Raw genomic sequence first — 19,984 nt, forward strand, 5'->3', positions numbered from 1 at the left:
CGCACCTGGCCCTGCGAGCCCCCGCTGCACGCGGTGCGAGAGAGGGCGGGGGGGCGGGCGGGCGAGGAGGCGCAATTGGGAGCCCCCCCCCCGGCACCGCCCCGCCCCTCCCCGCCCCGCCGCCGTCACATGGTGCGGAGCCGCGGGCGCCCCCCCGGCCCCGACTTTCTTTTAGTCTCAGCCCCAAAGTCCGGCGAGGCTGGAGCGCGGCGCGCAGGGAGCGGGCGGCCGCCGCCGCCGCCGCCCCGGCTCATGCCCCGCGGCGCAGCCCCGCGGCCCCGCAACGGGAGGATGTGGCTCCTCGGCGTCGCTGCAACTTTCTGCGGATTGCTGCTGGCGCCGGGTAAACGCGCCCACCCTCCCTCCCTCCATCCCATCCATCATCCCATCCATCCCTCCCATCTATTCATCCCTCCGGCCGCGCACGAAGTTGCCGTGCAACAGCTGCCGGGCGCCGGTGCAGCGCTGGCGGGCGCAGGGCAGCGGCAGCCGCAGCCGCCCCGGCGGCGCAGATCAGAGCCGGCGCGCGGCTATTAGGCGCTGCGGGGAGGAGATGCCGCGGGGCCGGCAGCTTCCTCCTCTGCCCTCTGCTGGCTGCGGCTCGCCCCGGGTTTGGGCTCATTGAAAACGCCGAGGGAGGGAGGGAGAGAGAGCGAGCGAGCGAGCTCCCCGTGTCGCCTCCCGTCTGTGCCCTGCCCCGGAGGGGGCATCGCTTGCTGCACCTGTTGCCTGACTCCGGGCTCGCCCCGTGTCTCTCGCAGGCGGCGCGCTGCAAATCCAGTGCTACCAGTGCGAGGAATTCCAGCTCAACAACGACTGCTCCGCGCCCGAGTTCATCGTCAACTGCACCGTGAATGTCCAGGACATGTGTCAGAAAGAAATCATGGAGAAAAGTTCAGGTGAGCCCTGAAATCGCTTCCTTCCCCCCACCAGCCCCGTTTGCCCCCTCGGCTTCTGCTGCCCTGCCGCGCCGGGCATTTATTTTTTCCAGTTGTCAAAGGGGCCGTGACTTCCAAGCCAAACTTAAATATTGCTGAGCTGCTTTACAGCCCAATAAGGTTAATCGCCTTCCTTTTCAAGTGGGAAATAGTGAAATTTCCAAGCCAAATGTTAATACAGCTGTTAAAATGGTCTTATGGGCCTCCCATTTCATTTTTACAGCAGTGGGAAATTAATAACAAGTCAATTTAATCTCATTACAGTTAATTACATGGGCCTCCCCCCCCCCCAAGAGATGGGAGGAAAGAACATTAAATTAATAATTCCCTCCTGTCTTTATTTACTGTAGCATTTCTCATACGGTAAAGGGCGATCTTAAGCGAGGAGAGGCAGAGATAGCTGGGTTTCACCCATAAACCAGCGGGCAGGTGGAAATAGATGAGGGATATATAAACTGTTTCTGGACTTCAGCAGGTCATTGCTGATGGGATGCATGGAGCAGTGTAGTCTCGCTCAGCAATCTTCAGGAGCTTTTGCCCCATTCAGAGTATTTTTAGCACACACTACACCAAGATAAAAATGCTTTCAAGAGGGAGGAAGCTACCTGTTAGTGCTCCTACCCCTCTGCACAGTAATCATTGTGCTGTGCTGTGCTGTGCATTGGTCTTTTACACATCAAAGACTGCAAAACATTTCAGGGAGGACTGTTTGTGTTTTAAACGTCAGGTCCTGCCTGCCTCCTCGAATTCGGTAGCATGCAACAGCTTTATCAGAGACTGCTGGGGCAGGTATAGCAGGTAGAGGAAGAGTGCTTAACTGTTGTTATTTCATATCGCTTCCTGACCTTATCATAGCTGACAGTTGTGATATTTGGAGAACTGGAAGGATGGAGGGCAGTCCTGGCTCCCTGAAGTTCTCTGAATTAGGTATTACCTCTGTACACCCAGGTGGAGGATGGGTTGAGAAACCCATCTCCAAAAGACACACAGCACTGGGTGCAGGTTACACAGTACCACCTCTGGGGAACAAAACACTGGTTTGGGCCCTGTGGGGAATTTATATTGAAGATTAATTTATACTGAACTAATCAAATGAGAATGGGATGTTGGGAGTGTTTTGGCACTCGTGTCCATAAAGCTGCAGTTTGTCTCCTTCCAATAACAGGGGCTCCATCTATTAATGGGAAATGTAAATGCAGCCGAAGTTCTTGAAATCTAGAACAGTTGTTTTGCATAAGCAGTGTTTTGTAATGAATAACATTTACAGCTTTAAATGATATTTCCAATATGCTTATCAGCAACTTCAGGTCATACTGCTAGTCACAGATAACACCCTGGGGGCAGGAAAAAAAAAAAAATCACTGCAAAGAAATGCAATCACCCCTTCAATACACAGTGGTGGTGTCATAGGCATTTGCCCTCAATGCAGGTAATGCACAGAGCAGTACCTTTCATGTACTTTATGAAGGAGGAATGCAGAAAAAGGGAGTGTAATGTAAGGGAAGATTAGGACCTGTCAGTAAGAGAACTGAATTTTAAAAATGTGAACATAAAATATTTCCCTCAAACTATATTGCTGGAGCATTTTATTTCGAGATGTGTTTGTGTAGAGAGGATGGTGGAGGTTTGAGATGGTTACAGCTTGTGAGGTTCTTTAAACGTAGGAGCAAGTAGACAAGTGTCTGAAATGCAGGCTTTGCCACATGCACACCTAAATTGCCTGCATCTTTTTAATAGCTTTGAATGAATGATGTGGAGGAGTCTGAAGTGCTATCAAAATCCTGGATAGACAGATGCAGTTACCACTCCATAAAAGTGTCACCTGTCCTCATTTAACTCTTAGCACTTTCATTCCCTTGCACAAGATTTTCATTCGAGTTTAGAATTTTAAGCTGCGTCTCCCTCCCAAGATCCAGATCTGTAATCATCTCTTCACTTTGCAGCCAGACCTCTTTTAATCTAGGAACGGTTTACTTAAAATATTTATCTCACTCCAAAAGATTTAAGGGGCATTCGCTCATGACGCACGTACCGCTGGTTTGCTCAGGCTTCAAAAAAAAAAAAAAAAAAAAAAAAAAAAGTAAGATTAACAATTAAGTTTGCAAACTGATTAAACTAGCATGGCAATACTAAACTGAGAATGAGAACCATTCTAATTGGCTCTTACAAAAATTAAGGGTGTATAAACTTGTCTTCTTCACTATGAAGAAATTGATTTGCCAGGGATTAATGAAAGGTGGGGAAACAGTAATGACATGTTCTTTGTTTTTTCAACCTCTGTAATACTACTACATTAGTGATAACAACAACAAAAAGATCTCTGGATGCTATTTGAATTTCCTTTTTAAAAGGAACTCTCCTGCAGTGTAGCACACTAAAATCCATCTTTCATGGTTTAATTTTATAAATGCAGCTCTTGTTCATTTGAAGTTAGGCAGTTATAGACTCCTTTTAGCAGGTAAATCTTAATTTATATATTCCAAGTGGAGTGAAATTTGCATTATAAACTTACCTTCTCCTCTGTTCGCCTCAGTCGGTTCTGGAGGGGGTTGGTATTAAAACTAGAGGAAACTGCCACCATAAAGGCCTCAATTCATTTATTATTTTTTCTTCTAATATTTAAATGAATGCAATATAAAATGCCTTATTCTCACAATTATTATTTGACCATTCAACCTCCTTTAACTGTACATTTTATAACTCAGTTTCTTTTGCTCCTGCTTATCACTGAAAGCTGAAAAGTGTTCCAAATATTGATTTTCATTTATAATGGACCTGGAGTCTGAATTTTTAACCCAGTATATAAAGAATGTGAATTTTCAATTACTTGACAGCAAAATCTTGTAATTAGAGTTTTTCCTCTTGACTAGATGCAGTCAAAGAAGTATAATTTAATTTTTATAGACTAACCAATTTGTGCCCTTCGTAAAATATAACTCTGTCAGTGAGCAAAATGTTACAGGTTCTCCTGAACCTTATTTAAAAGTTAAATGCAGTATATTAAGATAAAGTTCATGGTCTGAGTCAGTAACCTAATTGATCCAGTCACCCATCCTTGGCAACACACATTAATCTATTTGTCTGTTTTGTAATAAAAGGGGGTCACTGATTTACATGCTGTGGTGTGTCTGCGTTATAGTCATTGGCATGTAGGCAGTTGCTACTTTCTTACATTAAAGTTAAGCAATGACAGCTCCAAATATGGCTTAATATTATACCTGTACCAACTTCTCACAGCCAAGACTGCAGCTCTTAAGAATCTTTTTCATTTACGTTGTAAAATACTTCCTTAAGCCTTGCTGTAGTCTAGGCAAGCCACTCCACAGATTAAGGTAAAATTAGGTTTAAACTTTTTCAGAACTCGCTATGCTTACTCAGGGAAATCTCCTGAATTTTAGTATAAAGGCAGTCTGACAGCGTGTATCGTTTTGGACAAGAAATTCTAAAAGTATTACAAAAAAGTACCATGCCTTTAAAAAGGATTTTTTTTTACAAGACCCCAAGTTAAAAAGCAACAGTTCTGAACACAGATCGTCAAAATTAATGACGAATCTAAAATTTTCAGGCACATTTACATTTAAATCAGATCAGCCTAAGTATTACCAACCAGATGTTTCCAGTGGTGCTATATACTACCTAGTTTTAAAAAAAAGTCAAAGTCAGGAAGTATGAAGCTGTTACGCAGGTGACTACTGAGCTAGTATAAACCCCACTGCCCTCCCTACCTGCACTTTGTTTTATATCCATCCATGTTGTGATAACACTTAAGGGGCCTATCCAGAATGTACAGAACTAGAGGTTTCATGAAATAAAAGAACTAGTATATATTCTTTTACTCAAGTTTTAGTGGAGTTATTTATTAAGTTTGATAGACATGGGTTTGTCAGTTCTTTACGTTACTCCGTTCCAGTGGGAGATGCAAAAGGACAGTGCTTCACCATGGGCAAGACATCCAAAGAATTAATTTGTTAATGTAGTCTTTAAGAAGCATCAGTAGCTTTTGCTGTTCATAGCATTGGAGGCGGCATAGAGACCATATTGGGTCACTTTTGGTCCCATAGCAACTAACTTAAGGGATACCTTTTTAAGGTTAGCTTTTCAGCTGAAACAGCAGCTGGTTTCTGAAGACAGATCATATAGATGAACTAGTTGACAAATGAATTCATTTCCCATCATATTTATTCCACTTGCAAATATTTCATGGAAACATCGGTAATTGATTTTTTTTCCTAATATAGAGTTTGAACACTAAAACATCAAAGATGCTGTTTTTCAAAGTGAAAACAGAAACTAAATGCACCACTTGTTGAGACAATGAAACCTTTTAGCTATTCATTCATTTATTCTATATAAATGAAGCTGATATTAAAAAAAACCCAGTCTTTCTTTTATTGAAGATGAGCTAACCACGTAAGGGTTGATCCAAGATCCAATGTCAATAGGAGTCTTCAGAGCCATGAATTTTGATAGGCTTTGAAATCAGACCCATAGAGCTGGTTAAGAAAGGTCACCTTTTGTAAACCTCCAAATGGAGAAATCGTACACCCAACATGAAGGTGTACATTTTATAAAGAAATGATTTTTTAAAAATAGATTAAACTTGCAATACAAGAGTGTAAAGAACCAAGTATAGGGGGGGGGGGGGGCAGAATCAAAGGAGAGATGTGGAAATTGAAAAATTATGACACCAATCTCAATATTCAGTTGCTATAAATATACCAGGCTGTTTAATTTTTAAAACAAAAGACTCCGTGCTCTTGCTACCTTTCCATTAGGTAGCTGTGAACCTACTTCACACCATTTATATTATACCATTCCCCCAGCATTTTCATTAAAAATGCCATTTGGAACCGACAAGAGTGGCTCTGCAATAGGCATTTTAAAAAAAGTGGTATCTATAGAAGTTAAGGTTGTCAATGCAGTTTCTTTTGTAAAGGCAGTCTCACGCAACTTCTTTAATTCTATTAATCTGCAATAAAAGCTTCTCTTGTTTGTTTGGTTTACAATGGCATTTTCCACGCATTCATTTTGTATAGAATACAGCAATGTAATTAAAGCAATTACTGTAATTGTTCACTTAAAGCAATTCATAGGAACAAACAGGAACACGACTATCATTTCACTGGTGAATTTTAATTGCTGTTTGTAAGAAATAAGCTTCTTGAAGAGTGTAAGTCACCCATTTTAGTAAACACAGGGAAGCTAAAGTCAATATTCTGCCTTCCTAGCCCTACAGCCTCACTGCTTATCTTTTATTTACTATCCCATGTGTGACTCCTGGAGATCACAGAAAAGCACGTTCTTCTCGGTGCATGTGCACAACTCTGTTGATACAACTAGCAATTATACGCTTATGGCTAACTGAGATAGTTGTCTGTTTTAATCTTGTATCAGTGCGTGTTCATAGAGGATCATTCTGGGCATTAAAGTTTTATACGAAATGGCTTTACCTTCAGCATCCATTAAAAGCCAGTAAGGAGCACCTGTCAGTCAAACCAGTTTTTCAGGTTCCATTCTTTTAAAGGACATTGTGTAAAGTTATTTTAATAATCATGTTTGGCAATTTGCATACGACTAGGTATAGAGGGGAAGCGTCTACATAAGATCTATTTTAAAAATGAATATAAAGTATACTATATATTTGATGTTAATTGCCAGATTAGGGGGAAAAAATTCTCTCTTTTACCAATTAGCCGTTAGAATCTTATTTTGCTCTGATAGGTGCCCAATGGAATAAAAGCATAGTAATCCATATCCACAGCATCTAAGCTCTTTTGTTGCTGATGCGAATAAAAGCTTGCATGTAAATAAAAGAATGATGGTATATGTCATTAACTTTCACTATATGCTGTAAATTCAGAGCTGTGGATATATTACCATTCAGAAACTGTTTTCAGATGCCAAAGCTGTAGGGCATGTTCTCTTATTAATAAATTGCTTCCAATTTTTAGTTGCCTATAACACTACCAAGCAAGCAGGAGATGAACTGAATTAAGTGCATTAGATAAGGTGAAACCATGGAGATTTTATAATAAATTGCTATTTTGAGTGCTTTTAAATATAGGGAAGCAATGATGGAACTAGCAGTTCATAAACTACTTGAAATCACTTGAAAACCATGAAAAAGATCCAAACGCATAAGTGTTGAAGTATTGTATTATTTTAAGGAAGTTGTGATATCTGGTCCAGTGAATTTCATTTCTCACAGGACACGGACAATAGCTTTTTATGCTCTTTTCTATTTCATGGAGTTGTATAAAAGGTGTATACATTGATGGGATATAATGCCCAAGGCTGGTAGCTCTGTGCTGTCTCCTCCTGGTGCACCATTTTACGCATTGCGTTTCATGTCTAAATTAAACTTAATATCAAAAACAAATTTCCAGAGACCGAACCAGAACTTTTACTAGCTCCCAGTGAGCTTCTCAAACGCAAGAAAATAGAGTTCACGACAATAATTTTCCTTTCATGCAGTTGTTTTTCTTTTTATAGCCCAATATCTGTTGGCAAACTTGAGAGAGATTTCACATGCCACATTGATAGCATTTAAGAGCTCTAGTGGTGGCATTATTAGTGACACTGGAATCAGAAACTAAAAATAATTTTTAAGTGCAGCTTTCTGGTGCTTATACGGAAGTCAGTGCGAGCGAGTTTGGGCTCTTTAGTATTAAATATTCAAAATAAATAGCAGAATATAAAGTTGCATGTAAGCTATGTATAAATACTTAAAAGCTAGACACATTAGGTCTTCTTTTATATGAAGGACCTGTGAAGAACCAAAACCAGGTTTCTATGACTTGGAGTACTACGCTTACGTTTTACTAGTATAGTTATGTTGGGTAGGAGTTAAGGGTGATAAACAGTCATATCAGTCACTGAGATAGCTGTGCTGGCAGAAACCCAAGTCTCAATACAATTATACTAGCAAGAAAATGTTGCTGGGATGGGTTTTTCTATATGGGGAACTGATGTAAACTCGACTGCCAAAAGATCTCTCTTGCTGGTATAAACTGCATCTTTCTGGCATCGCCTTACCAATGTAGCCAGGCTGGCCAATCTGTTTAAGTGTTGTTATATGTGAATCTCGACTTGCAAGAGGTGAGAGCATTGTCTCTGGTCCTGCATATATGTATACCAGCAAATAAGTTTACAGATGGAGCTAGTCCCATTGAACTCAGTGCAACTCCTTAAAAAACCCCAAACAACACACATTGAATGAAGTGGAGCTGTTCACATGAGTAAAGTTATTCATAGGTGTAAACATATGCAGAGTTTCTCCAGTTCATTTAATGAAATTAAGACTATATTAAACAGTTATACAAAAAAACCACACACAGCTTCAATCCAGAGTGCTAGGAAGCCAGCTTTCACTTTTCACCCTGGAAGCAAAAGTACACTTTCAATCTCAATATCCAAGACTGCTCTTTACCGTTTGGGAGGACCATGCAAGACAGCTTTGCTTGAAATGTTGCGCAATTTGCCAGTTGGCTGTCAGTGGACATTACACAGTTTAAAAAAAAATAGATACCACAGCAAGACACAAAATGTTAAGCTAGTCAAATGAAAGCTGGAACTGTGGCTTAACTGTTGGAGCGTCATTGTTTATAATCTATACTTGGCATTTGCTAAAAAAAGTCTATTTGATGACACCATAAAACTAGAAGCTGCACTTACACTTCCCTAATCAATGCATATTTTTAAGCAGTTTAATGCCTCACTTGTGCTTTGTGAGGCTGCAAGCAGTAGGATGGATTTTCTTGTGTCATTATTTAGAACAATATTAACAAGTCGGTTTTGCTTTAGACTTCCAGTGCCATAATTGGGCAGCATGATTTGATGCCATGTTCTACAATATTGTAAAAGAAATCGCAGCAATCCAGTCCCTTGTTCTCTGTATCCAGCAATTATCCTGTTTTCATCTAAGAGATTTTCATTTCCACAAGACATGATCATGGCACATAGGTCAGAAGAAAGAAAATCAAAGCTTAAAAAAAGTCTTGCAGCTCAAAACTGCCTGTCGATACTGTATTTGCAGAAATTTACAAACAAATCACTGAATAAAATTTTAATGTAGTCATTCCATGGACGCATTACTTGAAAATGTATATGAAATCCTACTTAAAAGCTTTAGCATCGTACCTGTTTTCCACATATCATATGCCACCAGCAATAGGTGTTTTCATCAGAATTATATGCTTAATATACTCATAAGGTGCATTTTTTTACCCCTGAATAAAGATATGAAAGAGGGAAGGACAGCCACGGCTCTAAATCCTGGGATTAACATTCAGGAACTTTGTATTGTAGCTACAGACATCAAATCATTTAACCTCTACGCCTCAGTTTCCTCCTCGATACAATGAGGATCATAATTTCATATAATGAAGATTGATTAATGGTTTATAAAGCACTTTGAAAGTCTTTCCTGAAAGGTACTACATAAATGCAGATTGTTATTAAAGGCACTAATTAGCTTCCGTGGGAGTTCTGAGAGAGTAGGGCCTGCTAGATTCAGTCTAAAATGTAAAAAATGTCATTTTAAGTGAGTGTATATATAAAATAAACCTACCCAATTCTGTTTGTTTTTTTTCAAGCAGCTTCTTCGCTTAAACGAAAAGCACAAATTAACAGATTAAGTGTTTTTCTAGCATGAGTCTTTCTAGCTGCATATCAGCAAGGCTGGAGTAAACAAATGTTTGCTTCTAGAAGAATAATGCAAGTAACCATTGCTTTTCAACATTCAGAAGGGCTCTGTCAGTCACATTTTAATATATTTGGGACCTTACCAGATAAAATATTCATAACCACTTTTTCTATAAGGCAGAGAGCAAATCCCAAAAGAACTAGTTGCATCAGATCACTGTATAATGAAACATTTGAACAAATATTACCTAAAGCAGAGATGCTTTGCTTCACAAACTATTGAAGAAGGGAAAGGATACCCATTACAAAGGTCTCCGTGGCGGTTAATATAAGCCATTCCCTGATCTAGGACCTATCCTAGTCTTTGTGTGATTTTACAGTGTGCTCTTGAACATCTCTAGATGTATTGAAATTGGAAATGAAATCATCAAATCTCTTGTTTTATATAAATTACAACATTATATTTAATTTGATTAAATATTTCAAATATTCTAAGTAATTAATTTGACTTTATGGTAAGTACTCACTTTATGTTTCAGTGAACACCATGAAGAGTTTCCATTACACTTAGCTTCAGAAATGCAACAATCAGTAGGATGAAATGCAGTAGTCATTAAATAGCTCGCACACAATTTAGGGCAAGAAATAAAGAATGACATATACAATTGAAACTGCAGAGAGAATTTAGGTAGACAGATGAGACACAGACTAAGTACATCAAAAGGAGATAAATTTGCAGACTTCCCATGATTCAGAAGTGGGAAAATTCAGAGAAATGTGAGTCCATTCAGCAAGCTATTATAACAAAGGTGGCTTACGGAGTCTTTTCAGGTTTGTACACACAGCATTCAGTCTTCATTTTATGAACAAGCAAATGAGAACAACATCCAAGACAAAGAATTTATATATCATGAAAGGGCATCATTAAAGCTCAGATAATTAACCATTACCCATTTCACATGGGAGGTGTGTATGTGCTAAAGTGTAAATTGCAGCTTATACAGAATAGACCAACTGAGGAAACACCAAAAAAATGCTAATGAGCTAGGGGCCAGATCTATAAAAACAGCATTTAAAAGTTTTAGCTGACAAGCTAATAGTACAGGGGTGGGCAAAATACAGCCCGTGGGCCAAATCTGTCCCATCATGCCATTCTATCCAGCCTTCAGGGCCCTTAAACAATTAAAAAAATTAATATGTATCTGCTCCTGGCTGCCTATCAAAGATGACAGGAGCCAAGGACAGTAGGACCCAGGGGGAGCTGGCAGGAGCCAGCAACAAAGTCAGCCCAGCAGCACCCTCAATCACCCCCGCCCCGACAGTCGGAAGCCTCTGCCTGCCCCAGCTTCACTGCTTCCCTGCGCTCCTGCTCCAGCACCACATGGCCCCTGACAGCTGCATTGCCAGACTGCAAGAGCACGGGGCTGCACTGGTACCCCGGGGCCAGGAGCAGGAGGGTGTGTGCAATGAGGTAGAGAGGAGAAAGAGAGAGAGAGAGAGTGTGAGTGTGTGCAGTGTGGGAGGCACAGAGTACATGGAGGGCATGGGGGGCGGGGAGCTGCACGTGGGGTGAGGTGGGCTGCCACTGCAGGCTGGAGCTGGGGCAGCACCAGGCTGTTCCTGGCAGGGGGATCAGCTGGGCTGTGCTTGGAGCAGACAGCTGCAGCGCTAGGAGGGAGCTATGGTAAATTTTGGGGTGGCTGCTGCCCCCCCCATGAACCCCTTCCAACACCGTCGCCATCCACCGAGTGCAGCCCTAGCCCAACGCCCCTGCTGGGAAGAGCCCAGCACCAGCCTGCAGCAGGAGCTCGCCTCACCCCGCATGCAGATCTGGCGGCACATGCCCCCCCATGCCCTCCCAGGGTACGTGAAGCAGCAGGAGTCCCCTGTGTCCCCCAGGCAAGCCACTTGCAGCTCCATCCCCCTGCTCTGCTCCAGCTGTGCAGCCCCTGCCCCAGTCCTACTCCCTCCCTCACCACAGGGGCCTCGATCTGCCCCCCTCTCCCCCCTCCCCATGCCCATTCCCTTGCCCCTTCTTCCCCAACTGACTTACCAACCGGATACCACTTTCCATGCTGCCTGGCTGCATATCAGAGTCGTATCGGTATCGGCCGATATGGCTCATTTAAAAAAAAAAACAAACGATGGCTATCGGTATCAGTCCCAAAATTCTCTATCAGTGCACCCCTACTTACTGGTTATCCTTTAGCTCTGAGCAGGCCCAGTCTTGCAGGGAAGGGAAGAGGGGAAGCCCTGCATTATCCCAGCAGGGATCAGAAGACAGCAGAGCAGGGAGGAGGAGCGGCAAAGGGGCCTGGTTCCCATAGCCTAAGAAAACAACTTGTCAATCAACCAATTAGCTGCTCGTTCACAGGTGCTCCCTCCCTCCCAGCACAGGGCATAGTGTGGGCTGTGTGGTCTGGCTGGCCTTGCCTCCTCCCTCCAGCCCCCTAGTCAAAGGGCTCTGGGAGCTGGGAGTGGCTCCCAGCAGCTGCTGTGTATGAGCTGTTGCATTATCGGTTAATCATTTAACTGATATAATTAGAGGAGATAAAACCAGTATTTTTAAACTGTACTTGCATCTCTAGTGCCTAAATGTCCTATCTACTGCCTCTTCCCCTTTCTTTTGTAGGTGAGATTAGGCATGGGCACACCTCCCCTTCCAGGGCATACCTTGCAAGTTGTTACAAGTGGAAAAGTGTAGTTGGTGACTTAGCAGGGTCAGAGATGACATAGATGCTAAGCTTGTCAATTTTGTCAGCATTGAGATGGCTGTGCCCATGCCCAGAAGGATAAACCGAGGTGTGTTGGAGATTTTGCCAAGAGAAACATTATGCTTGCTCTAGAGCTAGACAGCATGGTGGGCCATAGTGATCGCCAGAGTGCTCCAGTGTTGGGCTCAGACCCTAGCAAAGCTTGTAGGTGCCCAGTCCTCATCTGACTCCAGCCTATAATGTTATATTCACCCCGGACCTTTTTTTGGGTTGCCCCTTTATGTTATTGTGAAAAGGCTTGTGGGCAGCTATACACACTGTAGTGGAAAAGGCACGTCTCCCTTTATGTTTGGAACGCAGCATTTTGTGACACTAGATAAACAACATTTAAATCATGCATGGTAAAGGCTATGGGAAACTAATGAAATGGAGCTGCCAAATCCCTTTGGATTTTCTGGTTTGTTTTTGTTTCTAGCAGATTAGAGAACAAAAAGAAGAGAACAACATGGAGCTGGAATGGTTTCTCTTGTTTAAACAGTTGTTCACTGCAGGCTTCATCTGCACTAGAAAGTCCTTAAGCAAAGAAGGTTGGCCCCACCTTAGTTTGAATAAGACACTACTATATGTACCCAAATCCAAGACAACTTTGAATTTAAGACAACTCTCTAATAATTAGATTCTGTACATCGAAAACTAGGAAGTTGTTATAATCTTCCATAGATAGAATCTAATTACTGGAGGGTTGTCCTAATTTGCCCTCCCACCCCAAAGCAGTGAAGGGGCATAAAGGGCCAGACCCCCAGCTCACCTGTGCCCACCCCCTTGCTGCTTGTCCTCCCTGCCACTTCCAGTGCCTGCCCCCCCCCCCACACCTGTTGCTTGCCTCTTCTCTCTCTTGCACCTCCCCCATACCACTTACCTTCTGGGTGGCAGCTCTGGCTCCAGAAGAGTCAGCAGTGGTGGTAGCTCTGGGCCCATATGGGCTGGAGCAAGAACTGAAAGTAGGGTGGGGGAGGCAGTTGTTGCATAGTCTTTGCCATGCTCCCCACCTCCCCCCCACACACACACAAAGGTGCACCCCACTACACAAGCTACCCCAGGCTGGTACTTAAATCTAAGATGCTGCATGCCCCCCTTAGTAATGGGGGTAAATCTCATCTTCAGTTCAAGTAAATGTGGTGCATTCTACCACTAAGTCAGAATATTTGATAGTGCTATCATCACAGTACAGCAGGCATTTAGGGCTAGATCAAATCGAGGACCTGGGCTCTGTGCTGCCGAATGCATAAGCATCTGTCCCTGGCATAGGACCTAGAAGCTTGAACGAGAGCCCGAGGCTCCCAGCACAGCACAGAGCTAGGTGTCTCAGAACAGAGTTTAAAATAGTTAGCTTGCTGAGTGGAGAGCCACAATAGTTTGCCAGTAGGAAAACACTAAAAATGATGTTTCTTGAATCCTGCTGTCAAAAGTAAGGAGTTCAGGTGACTGTACAGCTTGGCCCAGTTAAAAACAGGATTTAGGCACTCACCTATAATTGTAATTAAAAAAAAACCTTGCTCAGCAGCTTTAACCCTGGAGATGATTAAGCTTACTAGGGCTGCATGCATCTTCTATAAAGTAAATGGCCTCTCCAGTTTATACAGTTTAGAGCTTCTTTTCTCTTGTCCTTGTCCCAAAAGGGAAACAGAGAAAGTATAGTTGTATTTGATTAAAACTTGAGCCAAACAGTAAATCACATACTGGCAGCATTTCCCTCCCATTTTTAAATTAGCTTTCTTTGCATCAAGCCACAACAGCATTGTAATATGTAAAGTGCAGAAGCATTTTTCCCTGCCTAAGCTTAGATAACGCATGGCAGCTCCTGGAGCCTTCCTGCTGACTTAACTAGTTGTTTATGATTGAAGCATATTTCAGACTTCAGAAGGATCCCTCTGTATTTTAAATAAGTATAGGTATAGGTCCTGGCCCTAGGCAGCTGCAACCAAGCCAGATTGCTACCACAAACTTTATGGAAGTGCTGCAAATTTTGAATTTGCAAAGTATGATTATAGTTCTTACTCCTGTAGCTAGGAATGCGAATAGGCAATCATTTGGGAATGGGATTTCCCATAGGAAGACAGAGTTATGAAGACCCACAAGAGAACATCCCAGTGAGATTACACTGCTGGGCTGATCATTTCTTCTATTTAGGCATGAATGTCTTCCATCTGTTCATGAAATTACAGTCCTGGAATTTCAAAACTCTCCCTAATGTGTAGGAACGACGTATTTTGTTTTCACAGGAGCTCGTTGTTATTAAATGGAATTCACCCTGCAGGATTGCCTGACAGCAACTGCAGAAACATGGAATTAAGGTTCCAGGACTACATGACCATCTTCCAGAGTTCCCTAATGAAAGCCTGGAAGTTTACACTTAAGGGCACGATCAAGTTCACAGGACTGAACGTAGGCCTTCAAAAGTAGCACAGCTACAAGGATCTGACAACTTCATAGATGTAAAGTATAACCCAGTACGTGTGCAAATCATGAACAAGTCACTTATTGGACCCATATCCATCCAAGGAGAAAGCTTAGTAGGAAGGAAAAAAGGGAATTTCCCTATTTATGGAACAGGAATCCTCCACTATTGTCAGCATTTTAAAAGCTTCCTATTTAAACAGGGGGAAATTCCAGATTTATTGTTATTTGCACAAAAGCCATATAGAGGAGTGGCTGACCTAGAAGTTTGGACAATTGGGGGGAAAATCATAGACAAAACACTAGACAACTTTACGAGGGGGAGACAAGTTGGGTCTCCAGTATAACAAACACCCATGGTAAAAAGTACTGGAAGGTCTACATGATAACATTTTCAAATTTCCTTACATGCAGACTACCTTGAAAGCATCATTTCTAGAAGGTGGAAGAAGTTGTAGTAAAGTTTACTCAAGCAGGAATGCTTTCTGGTGCTGAAATAAAGGTAAATTGAGGATTAGACAGATTAAAATTGATATTCAAAGATTAATCCAAAATAGGTGTAATCCCAGCTCTGGGTCTGCGGGAGGTATGCCTTTGCCTACAGTGGGACCAGGTCTTCACTTGCACATAAGAATTTTCTCTAGATAACTTTTAGAACCCAAAAAGTCCTACCTTATTACTGTATTTACTCACATCTAAAAGGATTTCCTCCCCCCACCCGTTCAGCACAGACAGAGGGAGAAAAAAGCCCCTCGTCTTAGATTCAAGTATGGGCAGGGAAGGGGGGGGGGTGCTAGTTGTAGCTTCAGCTGATATCCCCACCACCACCTGCCCCCTGCAGCCTCTGCTTCTCCTGCCTGCCTTTGCTCCCCCTTGCAGCTCAGGCTCCAGCTCAGCTCTGTACCCGACAGGGGCAAGGAACATGCAGCATATGCAACCTCTGGTCCCTGCTCAATTATGCAGCAGTGGCGATAGCACTGGCCCCTGCTCCAGGGCCAAAGCTTCTGCTGCCAGCACCGCCGCATGGCTGGGCTGGGGCCGGAGGCAGCATGGGCTGCATCCTCCCCATCCTTGGCCAGAGCTGCAAGGGGAAGGTAAGCAGCATTGGGAGGTGAAGGAGAGCAACACTAGGAGGGGCTGGAGGTACAGGCGGGAGAGGATAAGTACTAGGACAAGTAGGTTTCAAGGGATGCATGCACCATAAGGGGGGCAGGCAGGAGTGGGAGTAAGTGGCAGGGGGCAGGCAAGAGGGGTACAAGTGGGAGGGCAGGTGTGGAGCATGCAGGCAATGGACAGGGGAAGCAAGCAGCAAAGGGAAGAGGTCGGACCATCTGCCCTCCCTTACCTACCCCCACTGCTGATTATGATGCGGGGGGGGGGGGAGGGGCGGACGGCAATTAATTTAATACAACCCTCCAAAAATTAGATTCCAGGCGTGTTTAGAATTCAGTTATTGGGGATTCAGGTAAGTCTTGGATTCCAGTAAAAACAGTAACACTGCACTAAACTTCAGTGCAACACATAGGGATCGATTAACATAAGACCAACCTGTCCATCTCTTCCTGCTTGGGACTAGGAGTCCTTTCCCCAGGGCATAACTGAAGTAGACTTGCACTACAGAGATGCACGGGAAGGAGGCAAGGCGGTTGTTCTGTGCCAGTTAAGACTGGCAGAAGCCTCTGTTAGACTCTGTGGTTGCCTTGTTACTCCAATTCCCAAGGGATTTGGCCAACAGCTGTACAAACCATAGTTGAACTCATGCCCCATACTCCCATTTCTTCCTTGGCCTCTCTCAAAAGTCCTGTCCCACGTGTACTAGAGATGAAATGCCTGGTGGGGCTGAGTGTTGGAGTACAAAGCAACACATCAGGGGAATCCTCCTGTTCTCACACACCCTTGGGTAACACCTGGTCCCAGAGGCAAGGTGGTTTCCACAACCTTGGAAGTGTGTTAGTCGCCTAAGGAATTTCCACACTTCCACCAGGTCCTCAGTCCTTACGGTAAATCTAAGGGTAGTACATGCCAAAGAGAACCACGAGGAATAAACGACAGAACTACCACAAGCAGCTAACATGGAGGAGGGGGCACAATGGTTTATTTATAACCTTGTAAAACACTTGAAAATACCTTCCACATACATCAGAATGTGCTCGGCTTCCATCCGTTAAAAAGCAGTTTGTGATGAGTTTTTCCGGTAGGTTTACTTGTAAATCAAGTAAACGAACGTTTTGGAAATTGCTGGTCTCCGAGTTGTACATCTTTACAGGTTCTGCCAATGGATTGCAGTGTCTGGTTTTAAAAGACCCGTGTTTAAAAACGTATTCTGTTTATTTTACAATTTCAATCGGGTTCTTTTTAACAAATTACAAACCTAAACAATGGCTGTCATTTCCTAGCGAAACAGGGGCCAAAGTACCACCCCCCTTTAGTTATGATGGATTTATACTGCTTGTATCAATCGTAACATTTCAACATAAACATGTAAGGATCTTCAAACAGGTGGGCTAATGTTCACCGTATTATCAAGCTAATTAAGTCATGTTCTGTCTTGTAGGAATCCTGTATCGCAAATCCTGCGCGTCTTCTGCAGCTTGTCTCATAGCCTCCGCTGGATACCAGTCTTTCTGTTCCCCGGGGAAAGTGGACTCCGTTTGTATCAGTTGCTGTAACACACCACTCTGCAACGGCCCTCGACCAAAGAAGAGAGGAAATTCCGGCACAGTGCCTAGGGCAGGCATGATAACTACTATTTTGTTCCTTAAATTGGCTCTTTTATCATTGTATTGCTAAACTTTGAGGATGCTTTATTGTCCTGGCATTGTTTGTTCTGTGTCTCCCTTTCTTCGAAGGATGCTGCTCTTTTGCTTTTTGCTTCCAAATCACTAAAGAGAAGTTTGGTCCAAGAGGGGTTTTTTTTGTTCGTTTTCTTGTTTGGTCAGCAACTAATGAATTCAAGTACCAGATGGAATCTCTTGTGCACTTTAAAAAAAACCCACAAAAACAAACAAACAAAAATCCTAACAACAGCACGCACGACTCTTGCTTCATTTGTGTAGTTGGAAACAAGTCTACCAGAAATACTACTTAAAATATAGGCAATTCTTCTGTTTCTAGATCAACAGTTGTTTTAGGTCAGCGCTCAACGAACTTTGCCTTGCGTGGAGTCACATCTCATGTTCGTGAAGGCCATTCTGTGCCACTGGACCGGGCTCTACATTAGTCTCCAGTGGCGTTTCATCCAAGTTGGGCTCCAGTGATTCAACACTCAATTTTTGTGGACTGCAGTCAGGCTTGGTCTCATTCTGAAAAGTACTTAAGAAAACCTTCTTGTTGGTCCTTGTCGAAGAATTGCGTTTTGATGAGATGAAGATCAATGGACGCATAGAGCGGGCGCTGCTGGCTCTGGAGCTGAAATGGGCTCTCAGGAGCTTTTGTTTGTTGGCATGCTCTACCGTCAGATGACAGCGGAGGACCTGCAGAAACACATCCCGGAACTGCCGAGAAGAGATGTTATACAGGAGCGGGTTGACTACCGAACTGAAGTAAAAGAAAGCATCAGCAATGGGGAGAAGGGTGATGTACGCTCTGAAGTAGTTTATCGTCCAGTCTTGTTTGGGCTTAACAGCAGCCATGATCCTCCGAATCTGGTTTGGCATCCAACATATTGCCAGAGTTGCAACAATCAGTCCTGTGAGCAAAAGGAAAAGGAAGAGAGAGAGCGCATGTGAAACAAATCATAAAAATATTTAGCCTCTCAGTTCTGCACTTACTGGTTAGTAAATGGTACTAATTTTTCAATGTTTTGCTTGACAGCTTTTTCTGCCACATGCATTTTTTTTTTTTTTTAAAAGAGTTACAAGGTCATTACAGCATATGCTTCAGAGAAGACGTGTGATATTTAGGTAGTGTTTATTTGTACCTGTTGATACTCAGTTAATTTTACAAGTGTTCTTTCCGTCATATTTGCATCTCTGGAAAGAATGAAATGGGTTTCTTTAAAATCGGCCTGATTTTCTTGTGTTACTCTTTCCCCTCCTTTCTTTTTCTGTTTTAAAGATAGCCATATTAGACTAGGCAATACCGCAAATAAATCACTTTTTGTTTGTATTTTACAAAAATGTATGCATAATAGTATATTTGGTGTTATTTTTGGTAACTTTCCTCTTACAAAAGATATTTTTAAGTAAAGTATGTATGGATCTTTTTATGATAATTACGATGTATGTTGGGCTTTCATAAAAAAAAAATTCCAGGTGAATTCAGTTCATGAATGTAAATGGGGGGAAAAAAAAAAAGTTAGCCCTGCCATGGATATGTAAGTTTGAAATAATTATATAAAATGTGTTAAAAATGTGATATATGTAAATACAAATGATCGGATATAATGTGCTGCTGCATCACTATACCATACTTCAGTTAAAAAAAAATTGGGGGAATAAGCTACATGTTGGGCGTCTACAGGATCCACCCTTGTGGAGAGAGATTAAGTAGAGAAACAGCGATCATGAAGGCTCATTCTGAACAGTTGTGCAGGCAGATGGGTATCCAAAGACTGGAGGGTTTTATTCACTCTCTGGCAGAAGATGGGGCAAGGTGGCACCTTGGAAACTAACTGGCATCCGACAAAGCAGGCTGCTCCCAAGTAAAGTGCACGCCTCTCTAAACCAGTTGGCCACGCTGCCCTTTCTGCCTGCCTTAAGGCTAACAGCTAAACACCTCTCGCTCTCTGGTAAGTACAAGAAGAGAACACAGCCCACAATTTGAAGCTACTGGATGGAAACAAGAGATGGAAAACTTAGCCTTTGAAAATTTCCCCAAAATATCCTCCCAGAAAAATATCTATTTCTTTAAAATATTAATTCTAATGTTCACACTTTCCACTTACGTTCCTTTGGTCTTCCCCTGGCTTTGCAGCAAAGGTGCCTTTTGTATAACACCTAGTGCATAGGCGGGCAATTATTTCAGGCGGAGGGCCACTCACTGACTTTTGGCAAGCCATCGAGGGCCACATGACAGGCAGCCAGGGGCAGATAAATATTAATTTTCTAAATTTTTTAGGGGCCCCGCGGGCTGGGTAGAATGGCCTGGTGGGCCGCATCTGGCCTGTGGGCCGCATTTTGCCCACCCCGACCTAGTGGTAGGAGCAGACATCTTCCTCCCCGTGCAGTTAGATCTGTGGAAACAGTGTAAGGAAGCAGTGGTGCACAGCATATTCGGACCAGATTTTTTCTA

At 42.9% G+C, this 19,984-nt stretch overlaps 2 protein-coding genes across 2 annotated transcripts in view; one reads left to right on the plus strand and one right to left on the minus strand.

The window, feature by feature from the left end:
- Window positions 1-184: 184 nt before the first annotated feature.
- On the plus strand, window positions 185-17,842 carry LYPD1 (LY6/PLAUR domain containing 1). The gene is made up of 3 exons (XM_014599310.3): window positions 185-343; window positions 762-899; window positions 17,307-17,842. The coding sequence occupies exons 1-3, from the start codon at window positions 253-255 to the stop codon at window positions 17,540-17,542; spliced, it is 465 nt and encodes a 154-aa protein (XP_014454796.2). The 5' UTR covers window positions 185-252; the 3' UTR covers window positions 17,543-17,842.
- The window catches only part of GPR39 (G protein-coupled receptor 39), a 117,540-nt gene continuing 115,200 nt past the window's right edge, over window positions 17,645-19,984 (minus strand). The window contains exon 2 of the mRNA XM_006258101.4: window positions 17,645-18,440. Within this exon, the coding sequence (XP_006258163.1) occupies window positions 17,917-18,440 (524 nt within the window). The 3' untranslated portion in view covers window positions 17,645-17,916. The remainder of the gene's footprint in view (window positions 18,441-19,984) is intronic.

Source organism: Alligator mississippiensis, chromosome 4 (assembly GCF_030867095.1).
Source record: "Alligator mississippiensis isolate rAllMis1 chromosome 4, rAllMis1, whole genome shotgun sequence".
Lineage (NCBI taxonomy): Eukaryota > Metazoa > Chordata > Crocodylia > Alligatoridae > Alligator > Alligator mississippiensis.